The sequence below is a fragment of the Mytilus californianus genome, unplaced genomic scaffold (assembly GCF_021869535.1).
Source record: "Mytilus californianus isolate M0D057914Y unplaced genomic scaffold, xbMytCali1.0.p SCAF_15, whole genome shotgun sequence".
In the NCBI taxonomy this organism is placed as follows: domain Eukaryota; kingdom Metazoa; phylum Mollusca; class Bivalvia; order Mytilida; family Mytilidae; genus Mytilus; species Mytilus californianus.
In genome coordinates this window covers 26,788,354-26,813,059 of record NW_026262637.1, presented here as the reverse complement: position 1 = coordinate 26,813,059, position 24,706 = coordinate 26,788,354, and the positions used below count along the sequence as shown (strand labels likewise).

The window sequence follows — 24,706 nt, the reverse complement described above, 5'->3', positions numbered from 1 at the left end:
GTCATTGTTTAAGCAATTAACTGCTATAAAATAAGCCTGAACAAAAGTAAAAATTGTTATAGTCAAAGTCAAAGTCCCATTTTTTCACCAGTAAAACATTTCAAAATCTGAAATGCATTGGTTGAAAGGTTCTCAAATTATTGCAAAGAAACAACAGAAAGTACCTTTTTCCAATCTATGAAGGACAATAACTCCTGAACATCAAAAGAGAAAATATTCAATATTTATCTTGACCTGAACTTTGTCATCAGTAGCAACATTTTAAAATTTGAAAGGCAATTGTTCAAGAGTTCTCTCAAGTTTGAGCATGGTAACAACATAAAGAGCCATTTTCCAATCAATAAATAGGATGAATATATATGATCACTTAAAGCTTCCAGAGTAATCTCCCTTTATACTTACATTAGGTTTTATAGTTGTTGCTCTCTTATACAGTTGTTCTGATCTCTCATTATTTCCAACTTGTCTGAAATAATAAATTACAAAAATGTTTGTTGTAAGTTCAAATAAAGTCAGATATGCTTTTAAATGTGAAGAAGGAATGGTATATTAATTCATGACACACACCTTCTTTTATTTACTGTAAATTCAGAATTTATTGTGAGGTTTTTATTAATGTGAAAAATGCGACTTATCAAGTATCTCAATAATAAGAACTCACATTCAGATATCTGATACACATATCTGTATGAAGCTTTTCATAAATTCGTAATAATCAAACTCACATTTTATAATCATTCTTAAAAAATGGCAATAATAAATGCAAGTAATAATTTATTTATTTACAAATTACAAATACATGCACTTGACAAAACACAAAACAAAGGAACAGCACTCTTATTGCTGTTCTGCATCTTAACGTCACAATGAGACCTTCAACACGAGGCAAAATCACATGTCAATGTCAACTGCTTGTCAATTGTTTATTCAATCATTAAAGAAATCTGTAGAAAATTGTAGATTAGATTCCAGACTGACATCATTTAACAACCATTTCAATCAGTGATGTCTGCTGAATGATATTTTTTAAGTAGTCTGACCAATTAATGGTGGAATATGACATAACTTTCTAAACAGCTTAGAGCTTAGATAATATGTTTTACCTCAATGTATTAGCAGCATTAAAGACTAATTCAAAGTCCTGAGGAGACTTAATGATCGCTTGTTCATAGAGCTGAGCTGCTTCATTTAGTCTTCCTGTCTCACTCAGAAAATGTGCTGTAAATATCACAGAGACATAATTATTTTTTATATGAAAACATTTATTTGTTTTTATTCATGTCCATTTATATTATATTGCTTAAACAATTGCAACTCAGTGAAAGTTTTATGGTCTATAAAATATGACAATCAAAAATGAAATTCATAGTTTTCAAACAGTATTTTCCTCATTTCTAATGTGATTTTCATTTTTATACAACCACCTCATGTTTATATCAAACAAGAATGTAAATTTTGTCATGCTAAGCCTACCCCAACTTGCAATTCAACATATTGGAAAAAAGAATGTAGGTTTCTGATCACAGGTTAACTCCTCACTGCCAAGCAGGTATGCAAATAGGAGGTCATTCTGTCCAGTAGTTTCTGATAAAAGTGTGACAAAAAGATTTGTTGGATAAAAGGATAAGCTGAAAAGGTGAATGCCATGTAGCTCCAACTCCAAAATTAGGTGGGGTATAATTAAATACACATATTTACCATAATGATGGTCGACTGAGGGGTCATCTGGACTAACTTCTTTAGCTTTCTTAAACCATTCTTCTGCCTCTGTATTTTTGTTCTGCAATGAAAAAAAATGTATTCTTATTTTTAACCATAACTGAGAATTAAATTCTCTCCACAACACTTCTTCATTTTAGACTGTTATATTTTTGTTGACAATAGATTTATTCCCCTTCTAAAATATTTTTAGCTTCTCGGACACTATAAAATTTCTTTCAAATGTGGCAATTTTTCATAAAAATATAAATGATCCATCAAAATGGACAAGAAGCGGTATGCTGTTTAAATTCAGGACACAAAATCTCTACGCAAATTTGGCAAACCCCTAAAAAAAGGAACGAGACTTTAATGGCTGGTCTTGTCAAATAACAATGAGACCTTCAACACAGAGCAATAGCTTACACATCACTGCAAGTTCAAGACATCCCCAGTTCTAGCACCAGTGTAAACATAATGCCTAGATAGGTGTGGATAATGTGTATTGAAGACTGACACAGATGCGTTAAGTTTTTAGTGAACAGGAAATTACGCATTGTTTCTAACTTGCACTGAAAGCTTACTATAAAGTAAATGATGATGATAAATAAATCACTTAGAAACACAAATGAAAATTCAATATATGTAAAAATTAAGGTGTGTCATTTTCTTTATAATCAACTTATAAATCCAAAGAAACTAAATTCCCAATCATACTTTTGTTCTTAGATATTTTGTTTTATGTGCCAGATTTTATTTTACACACAAAAGTCATGTGATAACGTCAGAAATCTTTGCCCGGTTTGGATTAATACAACACCGTCTGCATGAAAACATCAACATATGGAAGATGTCATGAAAGGTAGGTTTTCATCAGGATGCGGAGGTCAAACTGGAACAGGGTGGTCGACTTTTCCAGGAGAAAAACTATTTAAATCATTACATTTGCTGAATTTGCCTGTGTAAAAATCTAGGCATGTGCATGGAAAAATATCACATGATATGACTTATCCAATCTCCACATTGAAACAACAATCCAGGAACTCGCCTAATAATAAAAATTATAGATTTGCCAATATTGTACATTCCTTTTTTGTGCTCTTTGTTTTATATGAATTTTGCTTTCAATTAAGATGAATGTAACCATCAGAACATTGGGCCTATAAATCAAAGTATATTTACTTGCTATGATAGAGTTTAGCCATAGTAAGATGAGATATCAAAGGATATTTACCTGCTAATGATAGAGTTTAGCCTTAGTAAGATGAGATACCAAAAGTATATTTACCTGCTTATGACAGAGTTTAGCCATAGTAAGATGAGATATCAAAGGTATATTTACCTGCTTATGATAGAGTTTAGCCATAGTCAAATGAGATATCAAAAGGATATTTATCTGCTTATGACAGAGTTTAGCCATAGTCAAATGAGATATCAAAAGTATAGTTACCTGCTTATGATAGAGTTTAGCCATAGTCAGATGAGATATCAAACGTATAGTCACCTGCTTATGATAGAGTTTAGCCATAGTAAGATGAGATATCAAAGGATATTTACCTGCTTATGACAGAGTTTACCCATCGTCAGAGGAGATATCAAAAGGATATTTACCTGCTTATGATAGAGTTTAGCCATAGTAAGATGAGATATCAAAAGGATATTTACCTGTTTATGATAGAGTTCAGCCATAGTCAGATGAGATATCAAAAGGATATTTACCTGTTTATGACAGAGTTTAGCCATAGTAAGATGAGATATCAAAGGATATTTACCTGCTTATGACAGAATTTAGCCATAGTCAGAGGAGATATCAAAAGGATATTTACCTGCTTATGATAGAGTTTAGCCATAGTAAGATGAGATATCAAAAGGATATTTACCTGCTTATGATAGAGTTTAGCCATAGTAAGATGAGATATCAAAGGATATTTACCTGCTTATGATAGAGTTTAGCCATAGTAAGATGAGATATCAAAAGGATATTTACCTGCTTATGATAGAGTTTAGCCATAGTCAGATGAGATATCAAAAGGATATTTACCTGTTTATGATAGAGTTTAGCCATAGTCAGATGAGATATAAAAAGGATATTTACCTGCTTATGATAGAGTTTAGCCATAGTCAGATGAGATATCAAAAGGACATTTACCTGTTTATGACAGAGTTTAGCCATAGTCAGAGGAGATATCAAAAGGATATTTACCTGCTTATGATAGAGTTTAGCCATAGTCAGATGAGATATCAAAAGGATATTTACCTGTTTATGACAGAGTTTAGCCATAGTCAGAGGAGATATCAAAAGGATATTTACCTGCTTATGATAGAGTTTAGCCATAGTGAGATGAGATATCAAAAGGACATTTACCTGCTTATGATAGAGTTTAGCCATAGTGAGATGAGATATCAAAAGGATAGTTACCTGCTTATGATAGAGTTTAGCCATAGTGAGATGAGATAACAAAAGGATATTTACCTGTTTATGATAGAGTTTAGCCCTAGTAAGATGAGATATCAAAGTATATTTACCTGTTTATGATAAGAGTTTAGCCATAGTAAGATGAGATATCAAAAGGATATTTACCTATTTATGATAGAGTTTAGCCATAGTAAGATGAGATATAAAGGATATTTACCTGTTTATGATAGAGTTTAGCCATAGTAAGATGAGATATAAAGGATATTTACCTGTTTATGATAGAGTTTAGCCATAGTCAGATGAGATAACAAAAGGATATTTACCTGTTTATGATAGAGTTTAGCCATGGTAAGATGAGATATCAAAGGATAGTTACCTGTTTATGATAGAGTTTAGCCATAGTAAGATGAGATATAAAGGATATTTACCTGTTTATGATAGAGTTTAGCCATAGTTAGATGAGATATAAAGGATAGTTACCTGTTTATGATAGAGTTTAGCCATGGTAAGATGAGATATCAAAGGATAGTTACCTGTTTATGATAGAGTTTAGCCATAGTCAGATGAGATATCAAAAGTATAGTTACCTGTTTATGATAGAGTTTAGCCATAGTAAGATTTACCTGTTTATGATAGAGTTTAGCCATAGTCAGATGAGATATCAAAAGGATATTTACCTGTTTATGATAGAGTTTAGCCATAGTAAGATGAGACATCAAAGGATATTTACCTGTTTATGATAGAGTTTAGCCATAGTAAGATGAGATATAAAGGATATTTACCTGTTTATGATAGAGTTTAGCCATAGTAAGATGAGATATCAAAAGGATATTTACCTGTTTATGATAGAGTTTAGCCATAGTAAGATGAGACATCAAAGGATATTTACCTGTTTATGATAGAGTTTAGCCATAGTAAGATGAGATATAAAGGATATTTACCTGTTTATGATAGAGTTTAGCCATAGTCAGATGAGATATCAAAAGGATATTTACCTGTTTATGATAGAGTTTAGCCATAGTAAGATGAGACATCAAAGGATATTTACCTGTTTATGATAGAGTTTAGCCATAGTAAGATGAGATATAAAGGATATTTACCTGTTTATGATAGAGTTTAGCCATGGTAAGATGAGCAGGTATGTGGTCTGGTTTGGATTTCAAAGCTTCTCTGTACCAATGTTCTGCTTCTGATAATTTTCCTAATTTTGTGTAAACTTCACCTAAAAAATTTGATAACATAATATAAACTAAATATTGTATTTTTAGACACAAAAGCAGATAGTTTTCAGTTTTGTGTTATGTATGTATATTTATATAAATATAATCTATAAAAAGGACCAACCAGCAAATTTAATATGTACAGGATCGTCTAGAATAGGCGATACTGCTCAGATAAGGAAAATAATTATATAAATCTTATGATTATGTTAGTGATACAGAATGTCTGTCAATCTTGTAATGTATTTTAATGTGTGAAATTATTAAATTAGTGTTACATATACAAAAATTCTGTGGCTATATATAGCACAACAATGATTATTATAAATATCACCTCCATTGTCTCAATATTTGTATATATTTGAAGGAAGTGTCCTTTTATCTAATATTAAGGTACCTACCCATCATATTATATATACTTTGTGGTGCATAATGACTAGGTCTCCTCTTTAGAGCTTCTTTGTAAGTATCAATAGCCTCTTGATGTCTATTCATTTCAGCATACATACGCCCCAGATTGTAAAGAGCTGAGATCTTGGTGTTGGCATGGAGACGAGGATCTTTTAACCCTGATGTATCCAAATCAGCACAATGTTTATACACCTGAAAAAAGCAAAAATTTCTGAAAATACTAAATCTATATACAGATTTGTTTTTAAAAAGATTGCAAAGAAATCAAAACAAACCAAACATGTTTAACCCTGCTACATTCTTTAAGTGTCAGTCCTTAGCGACGAACCTGTGGTCCAGTGGTTGTCATTGGTTGGCCTCTGTTGTAATTGTTATTTGTTTATGGGGCCTTTAATAGCTTACTATATGGCATGATTCTGTTCATTATTGAAGGTCATACATGACCTGTAGTTGCTTTAATCCTTGTCCATTGATTTTTTGGTATTTGTTTCATTGGCATTCATAATAAATCTTGTTTTTTTTTTATACAAACTGTACATTTTAATATCTTAGGAAAATGAAGATTTCACAAATTGAAGATACAGACCTGCCAACTTTTGAAAACCTCCATGGGGGATTTTCCCCGGGGAAAAAAATTCAAATGTATCGCTTCATCTTGTGACTGTTTTTTTTTTTATAATGTCCAGTAGAAAGTATTTCATGTATATTTAGGATCAATTTTGGTTTGTTTCTTGAACTCTTGAGATTGTTTTGATGCTGTGTGTATCATTCTGTGTAAAGATGTTTCTTTCATTTGGTTCATTTGTTTTATTTGTTTTATTTCAGTGTTATATTTGTTTTATTTCAGTGTTTTATTTGTATTTTCAATGTATCTATTTAAAATAAATTGATAAACAATGACTTGGTTGCTTCATTAATTTATACATTGCAAACTATGTCATGAAAAGATAAACAAGGTAAATGTCATATTAATAATATTTATTCAGTAGCATTTAAAGGAGATAAAAACAATACAAAACAATACAAAACAATAATACACAAGGAGCAAAAAAACATAAAAGCTACTAATGTTCATTTTGCACTAAGTAGCTGTCTGGAAACATCACTTTGCAAAGTTTGGTGAAATGGTCTGCATAAGAGAAGGGTATGTTGTGTTCTGCTATAGAGTAGGCGAAGACGACTTCTGCTTTTGTCACACCATCATCATCTGGGCGGGTGAAGAAGTTGGAGGCAGACTTGGTACTGTTCTGTGCTTGTAGGTTCTTAATGTGCATTGCTGTGTTGGTGTGTTTATTAACATCATTAAGGCCACCGTGGTCTATTCTGAAGTCTTTATTACATAATTTGCAGTAAGCATGGGAGTCTCCATTGTTGGACTTGGTCAACCATCCTGAAAACTTCAGGTCATTCTGCCATTTTTCAAGAAAACGGCATGGCAAACGTTTCTTCTTGCTGGGTGGAGTAACAACCATTGTGATAGTTTGAACTGTTATGATTCAATTCCATTTTTCATATCCTTTTATAACAATTGTCTCAATGTGCAAACAGCATCCAAGCCTTTACGTTTAATTTGCAAAATTCCTTTGATCAGTTATAATTAAGATAATTATTAACTATGTTCACCTGATTAAAGAATTTTTTTAACTAGTTAACTTGATTATAATATAATTAATCTCAATTAAATGATAAGTAAAAAAATTAAAACAGTTAATTATGTAACTCCCAAGCTGATCCGTATAAATAACAAAGATCAATAAATTATTACCAATTAAGACCCATAAAACTTTGACAAATCATTGAATTTATTGAGGCACGTGTATATGTTTACATAATACTTAGTGTCAAAACAGATCGATAATCCTCAGGTAAATCAACATGACCCGAATATCAGATACTACGATGAATTTGATTGGATAATATCTCTATGTTGTCCTCCATTACCGGAAATCGGTAAGAATAAAATTTTCTCGGGTAGAATTTATGAAAATCAGGTTTTTTGCTTGTTTTAGGAACCCGATATCGGGATTCGGGTTGAGGCATGAAAATCGGGATAATACCGCCAAAATCGGGATAGTTGGCAGGTCTGAAGATATACCAACTTTTATTTTATTTGTGATCTTATTGTTTTTGTTTTTTGTTTTGTTTATGGAAGCAAATTTGTTGTCTTTGTGTTTATGTTAATAAGTTAAAAAGAAAACTTAGTGCAACAATTGCTCTTATTTGTTGGCTTCATTAAGATTTTGTATACTGTTCTCACAAATGTTTAAATTTTGATTCTAATTCCAAAGTAAAAAATAACAATGACCTGTGAGACAGTTATCTTTTCTTGGTACTTAATAATAATTTTAACAATATATTTTCATACTTTCATACCGATACTTATCCGAAGTAGTTTCATTCTATTCATTTTTTCATGCATATATATTTTAACATTTAAACTCTAGATTAACTAATCTACCTTTTCTGCCTCTTCGTATTTCCCTTTATTTGCATACAGAATTCCAAGATTTAAATGAGCCACTGAAATTTAAAAAAAAAATCAAATTAGAGTTATCTCCCATTACCCACTATTTCACACAGATGTCTTGGAATTTTTACAAATTTTGTCTTCTTTTATTTGACATGTAATAAATGCGGCACTGCATGTGAAAATATCAATGCAATTAGCATTAAGGAAATAAATATTCAAAACCATTTTAAATCTTTTTTTAATTCATTACAAACTAAACAATAAAAGTTGCACACAAATTGAAACTATTTATATTGGCTATATGAGTTGGACTATTCTATACAACTTCTCCAGTTTAAATATATTGTTTGTTTGTTTATTGGTGTTTAACATTGCTGTCAGTACCCTTGGCTAAATCATGGATGCCAGTCTTTTTGATGGTGAACTTGAAGGAAGTTGGAGTATTCTGAGAAGACTGTTTTGGCAGGCAATCCTTGTCAGTTAAGATTGGAGTAGAATACAACATGAGTGGGGTTAGAACTAACAACCTTAGAGTTGAGGAGCAAGTGATAACTGTAGATTACTTAGACCACTGGACTGTCAAGCCTCTTTCAAATATTCAAAAAAGAAGATTTGTTATATTGTCTCTCATGACCTGCCTAATGAGGTTTTCTTATTGTATACTTTTGGGTGATATCAATTAAACAGAAAATTGGTGATGTCATAGATTTGCATACAACTTTACCATGTTATTCTTGAACTAAAAATAAAAATATATATCAGTACAACATAAATTCTTCTGCTTGCTGCCTTGTTGGGAAAAGTCATTCAACTGGAATTAAACACAAACTCATAATACACTATTGAATCAAAATTAGATCAATAGCTGCAGGCACAACTTTTAGAGTTTAGAATGACAGAAAGACCGACAATGGTAAAACAATGGGACACAGTAGTGACTGGGTAAAACAATGGGACACAGTAGTGACTGGGTAAAACAATGGGACACAGTAGTGACTGGGTAAAACAATGGGACACAGTAGTGACTGGGTAAAACAATGGGACACAGTAGTGACTGGGTAAAACAATGGGACACAGTAGTGACTGTGTAAAACAATGGGACACAGTAGTGACGGTCATCATAAATAATGTATTCCTCTAGGTTATATTTTTTCTGCTAAGTAAAAAGTGTGTCTATACAATACTTACTAGAAAGCTTAGGTCTATAAGATATAGCTCTTGTATAACTTTCAATAGCCTCATCATATCTTTTAGTATCCTGATAAAGTATCCCCCTGAAAAGCAGATATATAACTTATATAACTTCTAATGAAATGCTGATCTGTACAAAACAGGTGTTTTAAGATTAAAGGAAACCATGTATTGTTGAATAAAAAGATATATAAATACATGAGAGCATATCCTTATACATTCATTGGCCAATCAAATACATGCCAGTGGAGAGAGATGTTCATGGGCAGTTGTCTCACTGGCAATCATACCACATCCCCTCATATTTACATACAAGTTATTTACGTAAATAAAATTGCCTGTCAATAATCAAATTTCTTCAGAAACCTTACATTCCTCTCTTTACAATTTGACATCAAAACAATAATAATCTATCACTTTGTAATCAAGCTATCACCCAAACTATATTGACTGTGTTAGCACCAATGGCTATAGCACATTGAGGACTAACATTTAAGTAAAAACAAAAAGGATTGGCTGTAAATCTAGAGACTAAATTACAATATCTCAAGTCCCTGTAATGGATATAGTCGTAAAATTTAGTCGAAAGATTTACCCAACAGTCTACCATGACTTGACTTACAGGTTATAATGAGTGTCCGCCATATTGCCTCTGTATGTCAGAGCTTTCTTATAGGCATATTCTGCAGATGTAAGTTTTCCTTGTTGATTCCATACATTAGCTAGGTTTGCCCAGGCTGAAAAAAAAGAAATTTGATTGATTGAATATTGAATAGTTAATGTCCAGTGGAAAATATTTCATGTATATTCAGGCCAAGGTATTATTGCCCTACACATAACTTTTTTCACTACCCTCTTATGTGTTTTTAAGTATTTTTTTAAATTATCATCTGACTTGCCAATGGCAAAAGTAGAAAATACCAAACTCAATAAATTCAATGATACATATATCTCCTGACTTAGAGCTCATCAAAACATATCTAGAGCTTAAAGTCTGGAAAGCCAAAGATGTGTAGACACACGGAAGATATTAAACTTGTAGTCAATCAAACTGTGGAATTCCAGTAGATGTATGAATACAAGGAAGTAAGTAAACTTGTTACTCTTTCAGTTGTAAGGCAAAAAAAGATAAACGCCCACAAATGATACCTCCACTTTAAGTATGTTGATGAGTAATTAATGTGAAAACTCATCACAAAGAATTGCTTCCTCAAATGTAGTTTCTGATTTGTAGTTTCTGAGAGAAAATGTAAAGAAGTTTCTTGCATGGCCATTAATTACTTGGAAGAAATTGCATACCGGTATGTTCATTGATATGAGCATTTAATGTGACCTACCAAATTTCTAGAAGCACTGATTTGTGTACAGGTTTATTTCTTAGAAAAATGCAGCAAAAAATTTCTTAAGATAGATGGGTTGAGGTAATCTACCACTTTAGATTAAAAAAAAATCTGTATTTTAAATTCTTAAGCTGGTACTTTCTTCATGTAAGTTTCTGTATGATTACAGTTATAAAAACTGGTGCAAACAACCAGAATGTATACCTGCAGCTAGAAAACTTCCTGTTGTCTTTATCTATTAAATATAGTAACAAAGGGATATCTCCTGCAATGTTGATTTCAGCAGGAAACTGTTGAACCTGGCTGGTTAAACCAAGTATTTTCACTGTTTCTAAGCGTCATAAAATTTTTTTTATATTTTTCTGACATTGACCTAATATTGTATTTAGGTCTGATGCAAGTTATACATTAAATAAATGTTAAGTGTACTTTAGTCAAAATGATTAATGTGAATATATATTTATACATGTAATTTGATGTGTAAAATGTGATACTGATAAGTATATATATCTGTTTAAGATTTGAATGAATTTTCAATCTATCAAGGAGAAAGAGATGCATATCAAAAATTTACAAGTTTTTACATTAAAATATTTGAATATCCCACTTTAACTCTTTAACAATTTTACACAGAGTTGGTTTCCTTTCGTTTTAAAAAAAAATAAATAAATGCTTTATTACTTGAACAGGTATGTATATTTACATTAACTATATCAGATTTATTTTGAATCAATTAAGTAAATTTTGACACAGAAAAAGAAGTTTTATAAAATAATTTGTAACAAAATACACCAAGTACACTGATACATGTAAAATTGCAAAAGGTATGCATGCTGAAAACTTTCAAATCGTGACATTTTAATGTGGTGTCTGATTTATTTGTCTACAATAAAACCATTAGAATAATTATTGTAAACACTTTCAAAATAATGTAAAACTAATCACTTTTAAATTGGGATCAGTTGTCAATTTTTTGCAACAATTCTGCATTTCCTTTCACTATTCTATCTAATTTACACTTTTTGAACATAAAATAATCTTTTCACAAATATGTATCATGGAATAAACAAATAAACTTTTTATTTTATTTTTCAACATATGCAATAAGAGAAATTGAAAGGAACAACAAAAATATTTTTACACTAGCAGTTATCATGCAATTGAACAGTATTTATCTATTCTTAACTGATAAAAACAGTTTTATCTATTCATGGGAGATAACTCTTCATATCTATGTTCATTCACCTGTCAATTTTTAATAAATTTATCTTCTAATTAAACAATTCATGTCATGAGGACTTAAAATTTATTTTGTTTTCATGGAAATTACACCATTTTTAACATTTTGTGGTGTAGGCTGCCAGTGAATTATATATATATATATATATATATAGATACAAGTCTAAATTGAAAACAACGTTCAAACCTATGATTGCGTTGGATAAAAACCACAATTTTTATATGTGTGCATGCAAAACAAATTTTTTGTTAGAGGGGTGTAAATACAGTACAAACAACATTTTCCAAAAGACTAAAAAAGTGAAAAAGTATATTTTAACAAAACGCATTTGACTAACAGGTCGAACAACAAATGTTCTTAAACCCTGCTGACTGCCATTGGCGATTGCCAAATAAACGGATCACCGATGTAATAAATGGATCTTAATATATATAGATATATATTGCTACCAATATGCTGGTCTTAAAATTATCCAAAAATACATTTATTTGTTATTGTAAGTTTGTATATTCTGTAAAAAACTCTTCAGGGTTATGTTCACAGTGGCGTAAGAGGAGGCAGTTGTTAAATTTTTTAATGAAAAATAGCAAATGTAGGTGCAGAAAAGATTATCAGCTCAATTCTAATTAAGCTGGTATGCTCTCCATATATAGTTACATATAATTCTAAATTTCATCAAATTATAAATACTTGTACTAAATTCTGGTTACATGCAATACTTGCTTAATGATTAGATTTTAAATTTTTTATAGGTTATCTCTTGGAGGATGTAGATAATTGTAAAATGGTTTATCTTGCTGCGAGTTATGTTTCATCATATCTATATAAATCATTTATTAAAAATTCTGTTGAAAAAGTTTTTTGCATGCCATAACTATGAGAAAATGTTGAACTGAAATGAACCATCTCCAATATGCTAACATTTCATGGAATTTTTTAGATTCTTATTTTTTTATATTTTGAAATTTAAAAAGTTTAATAAATAAGCACAGGACTTGTCAGAAAGTAAAACTGTCCCACATGCTCTGGGGGTTCATTTTTTTGTTATCGGTAAGTCATTTTGTGTTGCTACAGTTAAATGTGTGATGACTATAGAACTTTTTAAAATGTTAAAGTTTGTTGTCTTCGTTTTTTCCACCAACTGCACAAAAATAACTTACAATCTTTAAACTCTCGATTCTATAGGAATGTGTTATGCAACAAAATTTAAATTGAGCAAAAAGATATTATTAATATCATGGCAACTTTCATTTATAATTTTTTATAATATGTACACATTCCAAATTCAACTTTAATATCTAATCTGATGAGAACTAGCTTGGAAAAGTAAATGATATTTAATGGAGTATTTATTCTATGTAAGTGACAACTCTATCTCAAGTAATTATAAAATTCACTGGTCGCTAAAACACTGGTCAATTTCCCATTTGAAAGATAAAATAACTTGGATGATAAGTTATACAGGTATAGGTTATTGCCCCGTCTACAGACACAAAGAATCAGCATGAATTTTTTTTTTCGTATTTATTTATCATTTGAATTTAATTCTTTGTCTTCAAGATGAAAATTAATGATGAAGGTGAAGCAGCAATATGGTTTTATATAAGACAACTGTAATTTTGCGGATATATATTTTCACGTTTATTCCCTACCCTACTTCCTAATTTTGTTGATGCTTTCATGAAACCGAAGATATTAAAGAAATATTTCTACTCATAAAAGAAGTTAAATAAATACATGATGCTTGCAAAAATTTGTTCTTCTACTGTAACTGTTTGTATTTGAAGCTTCAATATAATAATGTATTCTTAACGTTAAAAAAAATTTCTGTTATCTAGTGTTCCATTTAAAACTAGTATCCCTTCTTCATATTCTGAAATGGATGAGTTAATTACCTTTAGCAGGATTTATTTGAATTCCAGATCTGTACAAGTTTTCCTCGTTGTCCCATACATCATTGCGTAGCACTGTTCGTCCAGACATTAATAAAATTGTTACAGCCACACATACAATCACACATTGTTTCTTCCACACATCACTAAAATATTTTCTGTGTAATAAATAAGCACCATAAGCAACAAATAAACAAAATCCCATACTAGGAATATATAGCACTCGCTCAGCGATCACAAATCCAACGTAGAAAAATATATTTGTTGCTGGAATGAATGGAAATATGAGAATTGATAATGAAATGATTGAAATATCTTGTAAACTATACTTCATTACTGCTATTGTTTCTTCTTCACTGTCCGTTGAACTATTTGAACTCCTTCTCGTTTTATAGGGTTTTGGAATCACATGTTTTGTAGAATGACTATGATGTGCTATACCATTCCCATTTAGATGGGGTGAATATTTCTTTAATCTGGGCCTATGTATATGTTTTAATAAACAAATTGAAAAATATCCTAAAATTGTATAAAATAAAAGAGTTAAAGAATTACGAGCATCTAAAACTTTTTCAACTAAAGGAATGGCTTCCATTGACCAATCGAAACTGAGAACTCTTGGACATAACAAAATCCAGAAGTTATACACAGGAAGTAGAGTAAACGTCAGAAACTTTGTTAGAAAATTATTGGAATCAGCGGCAGGATTGTCTGAAGGAGCAAATTCTGGAGTCTTGTTTCCCATGAACATAAATCTGAATGCTACAAGAGCTGCTCCTAGTATAAAAAGCAGGAATAATCCTTCCATCTCCTTCTTGTAGAGATCCTGCAATGAAATAATATATTTATCATGATCATGATCATTTTTAAGATAGCTTTTCATATTTTTGCAATAATTTATCTGATTTCTGTTTTTCACTTATTCAAATTTAGATGATGGAACTAATGATAAACAGGTACTTAATTTGAATAGTTAGGATTTTTTTTAAGACTATTCCAATGGGTGTTTACATTTTACTGTAACTGTAAACCTTTTTTATTAGAAAAATATGAATAAAAGGAAAATACTGTAAATATTAGTTAAGTCATCTTGGAATTTGTTTTTAGAATTAGAACCTCAAGTCTATACAGAAATGTTGTTCACTAATATTTATTATTATGTTATAACAACTGTGTGCATTACTTATCCATTGAATTACTAAACCCATACTTGTGTAGAAATTTAATATTTCTCAATCAATATAAGAATGTCAATGATATCAGTTTGTGTGCACCAGACTGCATGTCACTCAAAAGATGATATGATGTTTTATTAATTCATCAATTTTTCTGAACATCTGAAACCCAGTGGTAAATATGAATTTTACATGTACATGTAATACTCGTTCAATATATCTAATGATTTCTATTTATTTGAACAATATTTTCAAACAATCTAAAGATAAAAATCAAACATAACAAATTGGATTCCTCTCAGGGCTACGAAACAACATAGAGATCAAGCAAAGAAGGTTGTTTGCTTAGCAAATATTTCATTGTACTTTTTGACAAAACTTTTGAAATAAAGTGTTTTATATCAAACGCCTAGTATGAATTACTTTAACACCTATACAAAGTATTAACTTCATGTCAGCAAATCTCATATTCAGTCACAACTTAAACGCTATAGAGTATTCGATGAACAAGGTATCGTACTATTGAAATAAATCATTTCAATGATGCAGGATTAGGACAAAAATAAAACTAGCGCTGAACACCGATATAGGATACTTTATATGGTTGTACAACCTTTGTGGAGTCTATACCTAACAAATTTGAAATATAATCATCATGTTATGAAAGTGATATATTATAAAAAAAACATCTATTTGTATCTAAACCTCCTGACTCATGTTTGTTTACTCTTTGTGTATTTAAAACCTCTTAAATTTTCCTAACATGTATATTTTTTATATTATAAATTATAACAAATTCAAAGTCAAATCATGCACTAATGTGCGATAATCATTTTTATAAGCTGTACATCGAAACAGTTTTAAAGAAAGATGTAAATCAATATTTAAGCTATTTTTTTCTAAATTTTAAGATTGTATTCAGACTTTGAATTAACTGTAATTCAGATTTGGGATTAGTTTATTTCAATTCAAACATAGAATTATCATTAAAATTCAGAACAATAAGGAAATGTGGAGTATACATGAATGAGACAGCAACCAAACCAAAAGACATCCACATGTAGATGTCAACAGTCTGTCTTCAACAATTGATAAGTGCAACTGTCCAGAAAAATGGTGAGTTTGGACCTTTTCTTCTTTACCTATCATATCTAGAAATACTTTTAATTATATTACATAACTTGGACAAGATATATTAGCTGTTTTTGTCTGCTCTGGTAGTATTAAGGACTAAAGTAATATTTTTAATTGTCTTTTTAAGTGTCATAAAAAGTTGAGTGATCATTTTAAATCTATTAAGGGCAATATAAATATAAAATCACACTACAGATATCATAAAAGTTTAGAAAACAAGATCCATAAAACATTTCAGGGCATCTAATAAACAAGAGGCTCTCAAGAGCCTGAATCGCTCACCTGTATTTCAGAGGAGAAGGTTTTTAAATGTTAGCAAACTTGATGAACAAATTGTGTAAAATTGTCTTTAAAGGGCAATAACTCCTTAAGGGGTCAATTGACAATTTTGGTCATATTAACTTTTTCGTAGATCTTACTTTGCTGAACATTATTGCTGATTACAGTTTATATATATCTATAACAATATTCAAAATAATAACAAAAAACTGCAAAATTTTGTTAAAAATAACCATTCGGTGGCAGCAACCCAACAATGGGTTGTTCGATTTGTCTGATAATTTCAGGGCCGATAGATCTTGACCAATTAAACAATTTTACTCCATGTCACATTTGCCCTAAAAGATTTAGTTTTTGAGATATAAGCCAAAAACTGCATTTGACCCTTATGTTCTATTTTTAGCCATGGCGGACATGTTTGTCAATGGATACAAACTTTGGATATAATTTATAAACTAGATACCCTAAGGAACATTTAGTTAAAGTTTAAAGGTGATTGGCCCAGTAGTTTAAGAGGAGAAGATTTTTAAATGTTAGCAAACTTGATGAACAAATTGTGTAAAATTGTCTTTAAAGGGCAATAACTCCTTAAGGGGTCAATTGACAATTATGGTCATATTAACTTTTTTGTAGATCTTACTTTGCTGAACATTATTGCTGCTTACAGTTTATATATATCTATAATAATATTCAAAATAATAACAAAAAACTGCAAAATTTTGTTAAAACTACCAATTCGGTGACAGCAACCCAACAATGGATTTTACGATTCATCTGAAAATTTCAGAGCTGATAGATCTTGACCAACTGAACAATTTTACCCCCATGTCAGATTTGCTCTAAAAGCTTTAGTTTTTGAGATATAAGCCAAAAACTGCATTTGACCCCTATGTTCTATTTTTAGCCATGGCGGCCATGTTTGTCGATGGATCAAAACTTCGGAAACAATTTATAAACTAGATACTCTAAGGAACATTTAGTTAAAGTTTGAAGGTATGGGCACAGTAGTTTCAGAGGAGAAGATTTTTTAAATAGTTTATGACGACAGACGACGACGATGAAGGACGCCAAGTGATGGCATAAGCTCACATGGGGCCCTTTGGGCCCCGGTGAGCTAAAAAGGGCCAAAACAGAAGAGGCCCAAACTCTCTTTGCAAAAGAATAGCCCAAAACCTCTTTGCTGATTATTGACCCAAACACTCTTTGCTAAAGATTATAGCCAAACTCTCTTTCCTAAATATTAGCCCAAATCCTCTTTGCTAAAGATTATCGCCCAAACTCTCTTTTCTAAATATTAGCCCAAATCCTCTTTGCTAAAGTATGAATTGTACAATAAACCACAGTATAAATATTAAAATCTAAATTAAGTAAGTAAGAAAGTACGTTCATGTTTAACTCAAAGTTGAGAAAAAAATCACAAGAAGACATAGCAATATATAATGAGATTTAAATCAACAATACTTTGATTTCCTATTGATTGCCAACAGAACTTTATTTACTTTTAGACAATAATATCTCTCTTTCAATTCTGTCATATTCAAGTGATGTAATTTATAGGACTTGTTAAGCATGTAATATAAACCCTTCAGTAAATGGTTTTGGGCCTAATTTGTAGTGCTATAAATCATGTCTTTATTTAACAAAATCTTCAAATAATTTCTGCCTTTATTTGTACTAAAATTTTCACCAAGATCAAACGAATTCTACTGTAATGCAAGTGTTAAATGTTTGCATTATAAAAATTCACATTTGTCAAAAGTCTCTTTACAATTTAGTATTTGCGAAGTGTCTGGTTTTAAATTTCAATGTGAAAATGACATTTTTTTAATAAAAAAATTCAGTCTTTGAAGCATGTTTATTTTGTTTTCAAAAACCTGCAAGTGCAAAATGACTTTTGAAAAGGTATGTACATAGAGGAGCTCTGTGCAAAGTTTGCATGATTCACAGTCATTAATTTGGGAGGTCTAAATATTTCTTCCCAATAACAACCATGTTATAGTCAGGAAAATAGAACTCATGATGAATAAGTAATTTTACAAAAAAAAACTAATGATTTGCTGTGAATATATCTATCAAATCTTAAAAGCCTGAAAACTATAAGTATCTCTCAGTCAGTGCAAAAAAAGTTTACAAATAATCCTGTTTCCCTTATACTGGTAAGAATTATTTCTCAAGTCAGCATTTTTTTTTCTTGTAAAAAATTATAAAAGGTAACAATCAACATGATTTATGTTTTAAAAACACAAGTTTGCTGTTTTCTAGTTTTTATATTACTTAATAAAACTTTGAATATTTCAGCAATTTGCATTCTTAAAGTAAAAAATTGCAATTTACATCTACTTTAAGGGAGATAACTCTTGAACACTGATAATAACCATCCATGTGCATGTATATAGAAAAATCTGAGGCATTATGCCATTAATTGTATTTAAATAAAGTCTTATAATTATCTTATATGAGTTATATGTGAGCACTCTAGTCCCATCATCACATCAGAATGTGTACGGTCAAAAACGAGTATAGCAGAAGGTAAATGTAGTATTTACTATGACAAATAATAGTATATTCTAAATTAAAACAGCTGTTTACATTACGTAAAATTAATTACTTTGACTTGAGCAGTTTTTCTTTTTTGGCGTACCAGTAGGTGCGATGTATGCTTGACCCCTAAGTAAATAGTCCACAATATATTATTACACGATTACATATAATAAATTTCTATGATACACTTGAGGTGTTCCTGTGTTTTAACAAGAAACTACAATGAACAATTACGTACAAGTACATAAATTTACTCTGGATTTTTATATGACTACTTACAACCTGGGAGACATAACCAGATTTATAACGTCTTTTTGTCAACAATACAGGTATCACCAAAAGACCATTTCCGTACCTCAACAAGTCAAATTGATACCTGTAGTTATTGAAATATCACGATCGTAAAGTTAAAATCGACATCTGTTCATAACGATGGGAGGAAAGGTTAAGTAACTTGCCTTTGGGAAACTTAGGGGCGGGAACCAAGTGATTAACCACAATCAAAGTATTAAATAAATTTAATGTTTTCTGCATGTTGTTGAATCTAAATTGTGATGATATGGTTGTCCATACAAGGAAATTTATAACTTAAGAATATGACAGAGAATATCTTAACAATCAGCATGATCAAATCAAACAATGTACAAAATGTAATTAAAACAGACATTTTTCAAGTAGGAATTTATTGTTCTACATATGAAACATATGAAGAGGTGCACTGAATCCTTAGCACACAGGATTTTCTCCCTTATAATTTGTTTTTTAATCACAGATTGTGCAAAAATAGATATATTAAAAATAAACCTGATAACCTGGATGATGTGATTTTTAATAATCCCTTGTCCACCCCAAAAACTACTAAAGTCAAAGCCTTAGTTACATGTCTGAATTTGATCATTATTTATTTGGGGTTTTTACTTTGACAAAATTTGATAGAAGTTAAGAATCCTAAATGATCCCATAAACATCACCCAATGTACCAGTCTTTTGCAATTAAACCCACAATAAATGAAAATTCTACAACAATTTTCTTTAAACCTTCCACTTTTTGTCCAGATGCCATGTTTCTTTCTATTTTTTACAATTCAATTTGAAAGATTCAGGTTAAAATAAAAAGAAAGATTTTTACTGTGACGCCATAAATACTTCTTTACATAAATTATGATAATATGTAATTACTCGTGTTAGAAATCTACAGTAATGCAAAAACTAGGTGCAAAATAATTCATAATGCATTATGCAAATCCATCATAAAATGCATAATAGTACTGAATTTTAATAAGCAAGCTTTGTTCTAAACATAGTTTTCTAAAATGGAGTATGAAGAAGTAAAAGATTTTAAAACAATATGTTACACCATGATTGATCATTATCATAAAATGATCAATAATATTTAAATATATATACAAATTCTGTCTGGAATTAACTTAATATTGTCACAAATTTATACAACTAACTTATCAAACATGGACCAGGAAAAATTGAAAATTTTAGAATATGATACCTACAGCAAAAAAAAATCATAAAAATATTAACTTTGATCCCCCAAAAATGCTTTTACTATTTGTATACATTTGATAGAATAAGTCTTTACAGAGTCAAGCAGGTATCTGTTGTAGGTAAAATTAAAATCCTTCAAAGTAGGTCTAGTCATATTCTTATAAGTGGTAATCAATACAGTGCAGCAAACATCTTGCAATCAAAAACTTGTGAAGTTTGCATGCAGAAGGCTTGTGACAAGCATTCTGCAAGTATGCAGTTTGGTTTGGGCCTCCCAAGGCCATCCACCAAATTCTAGGCTGTACCTTATTTATTAATAGTGTAATCTATTCAGATTTAAAAAAATAAAAACATATTTTATTGCAGATATAATAAGTGACAAATTGACACAAGTTATATAACTTAGAGTTTTCCTCTATGTAATAGATATTCTCCTCCAGAAATAACCATTGAACAGAAGCAAACAGCAATCAATCAACCTTACTTTATCAATACAAATTATGTTACAACCGATACAACAGTAACAGATATTAACTGCAAATGCTATTTGCTTAAAATCAGTGCTTGAAAAAGTTAATAAAAGACCAAGGAAATGTTTGACAGTCATTGTCCTCCCAAAGAAATATTATCCTACATGTGTCACATTGTGCCATGCACCGATATGTCCTCCCATATCAATTAGTATAAATTTTAATCAGATTTAACTTTGATTGACAAATCAACCAGTGGAGGTCTGCACACACCCAAATCATACATAAACTGATTAACACAAATAAATACTGCAGACTCAGCTATAGGATTCAGCGTTGCTAAAGTAAGTAAGTAAGTAAGTAAGTTAATTTCATTAAGAGTACTAGAGGATATGAGCAAATAAACATAGTAACATGAGCTCTGCAGAGCTCTTAAACCGACTTGAAATATATATTCTTAAATACTGTTGCATCAGAATGAACAGGCAAGTCAAAATAAAACTAGGTACATATCACACTTGAAGGACCAGTCAGGCTAGACAAAAGCCATCTAAACATGTGATCTGGTGCTACATAAAGGGGAGGTAATCTGATTAATTTTGAATGACATGTTGAGCTGGTATAACAAGAAATATATTGAGTATTATACCAATTATCTGATCAAAATCAAATAAAAAAATCTGCTTAATATAGAAGTTTGTTATATTTAAAAGTTAATTACATGCTTTTTTTGCATTACAGGACATCAAAATACTTATTCTTCTTTCAGATGTCTTAATAACTTTTTATTCTGTTGAATTTAAAAAAAGTTACACACATGATATAAAATAGAATGTTATTATTCATCAAAACCTTTTTTTAACATTATCAAAAGTTACCCATAAGTACCCCTTATAGCCCATGGAGGTTTTTTTTCTGGAGATCAATCATTTAACTTTTTCACCTGTATTTTAAAAACACCTTTAATTAATTTGTCAGACTATCACAAAAATAATTATAGCTGTGGTTATTTTTTAAGGTGAACATTTTTTTCTAATAAAAGCTTGTTAAAATTCAGTTCACAATGTCAATGTCCTACAAAAAAAAAAGATAATTTATGATAGCTAGCAATAAAAAAATGGCTAGGGCAAAACAAAATGACAGCTGTTATTATTTCTACAGGGAGAAACAACAGGTACACAATTTGTTACAAGTTGTGTTGTAGTGTGAAATATATCACAAATGTATTAAATGAGAAATCCTGGTACAGTTCAAGTGGCCTTTCATGCAATTAAAAATTAAGCCAATCTGAAGAAAAAAATGACAATTAAATAAAATTATAAAATTTAAATACTCAATTGCAAAACTTTGCTGAAATTGTAGAACCATTACATCTACTACATATGGATAACTTCATCCCCAAAAAATATGTCAAGCATTTCTCAAAAAAGAGTTTGAAAGCATGCATTCAAATAGGTCTTTACAAGAAGAAACTACATGTACCTACCCATTTCATAGTTAACAAATCTGTAATCTTGACTTTATGTTGTACAAAGAGATCATATGCAGCACACACAGCAATAACTGTAACACCTTGTTCTTTGGTCAACATACTCAATGTAGTACAGATTGCTGTCACTATAAAAAATAAAATCTTCCTTTTATTATCCCCCAGACCTCCACCATCACTGCTATAATTTTCATCTCTATAATGGACATATTTCATATAGCTTAGGAGTGCAAGTAAAAAGAAAAGACAAGCACCAACATCTGCCCTTCCCACAATTCCTGCAACTGCTTCAGTGTGGACTGGGTGTGCAGCAAAAAGTAGACCAGCAATGAGCGTTGGAAATGATTCTTGTAAAACTATCCGAGCAAAATGTGTGAACAATGCTGTCACTACTGCATGAAGAATGATGTTTCCTAGGTGGTATCCAAAAGGCTCCAGTTCTCCAAGGAGATAATTGAGACGAAATGATAGAACACATATTGGTCTGTATGATTTGTGGGAACCACTATGGGTCAAAGGTGTGCCCCAAAAGTCATCATATATTATGTTGATGATTGGTGTATCTGGTAGCAAATCTTGGTTCTTCAGGATGGCACGACTGAAAAGAAATAAAAGATATAATTATTATAATGATACTCACTCTTGAATTTATTACCGGTAATTCATGATTTTTTTCTGTTTTTTCAATTTCAGATCCTTTATAATAACCTTGTTCATCCATGGTGACATTATTATTTTAATATGAAGCAGGTATTTTCTGTGAAAGAGGTCAAAGTCTGAAACATATTCTTGATACTTTTAGTAATCAAATATTAAATTTGTGGGGAAATGTATACTTTAACCTAAAGGCAACCTCCATCAACAGGGTAATATTGTAAAATAATGATTTTTAAGATTCATGAGTATATTAATGATTTTTATATTGATGTTTCTTTTAATTGTTTTATTTACTGTTATTGGGGACTTTTAGTTACCTATTACCCTTGTGTTTTAATAAACCTTTTTCCACATTTATTTTCACTTAAACACAGCAGTAACCAGGGATGAAATTGGTCTCCGACAAAAAAAAAAAAAATGGCTTCCCGGAAGTCAAAATAGGGTAAAAAAGAAAAAAATGACAGAAAAATGAAAAACAGATAATCTCTTTCAATTTCTCTATGGTAATCCAGACAATTTACTAGATTTCAAACTATTTTTTAAGGATACAAGTACTAATCGGTTTTTAGGGATCAATTTAATCTGGTGGGTCCATAAACTACATAGACATTTCTGACAATTTGGAAAATTTAGATAGACTAACTGAAATTATAGTGAATCAAGGACTCAGATAGGATTATAGTTACAAGGATCAAAGACATTATAACCACCTGCTAATAAATTGCCTGATACAATAAATTAAGATCTATATTGATTTCTAAGCCTTTACAACTATATCTATAATTAATACCAAGTTATATGTAATCTTTTTCAGAACTGGACTTCTGATTTATGAAATAAGAAATAAAACCAGAATGATTTTCATCAATCAAAGTGTAATCACTTTCTTGAAATATAAACTGTATACTGCACTTTCAATGCTTTAAACGATTAAAAGATTTGTTTTGACCTTTTGGAAAAAGATACAGTGCATTGATAAATTATATAAATCATGTCATTTGTGGTCTATTTTATAATAAAGCTGAATTATCTAACAGAGTTAAAATTTCAAATAAGGAGACTGAAAAAAACATGAAAAATCGATTTGTCGGCAGCCGAACCTAATTAGTTATTATGGGACAAAACCTGATACTTTGGTTTTGTTTGTTAACAAACATTATATATTTGAATTATACCCTAATTATGTATAATTTTCTGTCTTAAAAAGACTCTTAAAGGGTCAAATATATATTCATTACAGACGGTTTACAAAGGGTGTAAAAAATTACATTCAAATAAACACGAACTTTCTTCTATGACATCTACTGTCCTTGGTGTAAAATTTCAGTTTAAAAAAATAACTATAATGGAGACCAGGGAAATGTTTTGATTGATGAGGACTTTGTATTTAAAATCTAAAACAAGATGGTGACTGTTAATTCAGAAATTACATTATTATTACGATTTTTGATAAAAAAAGAAAGAAGATTAATAATTGTGATTTCGAGAAAATCTGCATACAGATATACGTATCAGATATCAGAATGAGAGTTCTTATTATTGTGATAATAACCAAGTCCCATTATTCGCATTAACAAAAATCT

The 24,706-nt window shown here is 30.3% G+C and overlaps 1 protein-coding gene across 1 annotated transcript in view; it reads right to left on the bottom strand.

The window, feature by feature from the left end:
* The window catches only part of LOC127725772 (protein O-mannosyl-transferase TMTC2-like), a 42,847-nt gene that overhangs the window by 3,422 nt on the left and 14,719 nt on the right, over positions 1-24,706 (bottom strand). The window contains exons 2-11 of the mRNA XM_052233043.1: positions 22,464-23,064; positions 13,882-14,704; positions 10,029-10,143; positions 9,404-9,489; positions 8,204-8,265; positions 5,736-5,937; positions 5,215-5,336; positions 1,699-1,780; positions 1,104-1,218; positions 403-466 (exon numbers count right to left, since the gene is read on the bottom strand). Of these exons, the coding sequence (XP_052089003.1) occupies positions 403-466; positions 1,104-1,218; positions 1,699-1,780; positions 5,215-5,336; positions 5,736-5,937; positions 8,204-8,265; positions 9,404-9,489; positions 10,029-10,143; positions 13,882-14,704; positions 22,464-23,064 (2,272 nt within the window). The remainder of the gene's footprint in view (positions 1-402; positions 467-1,103; positions 1,219-1,698; positions 1,781-5,214; positions 5,337-5,735; positions 5,938-8,203; positions 8,266-9,403; positions 9,490-10,028; positions 10,144-13,881; positions 14,705-22,463; positions 23,065-24,706) is intronic.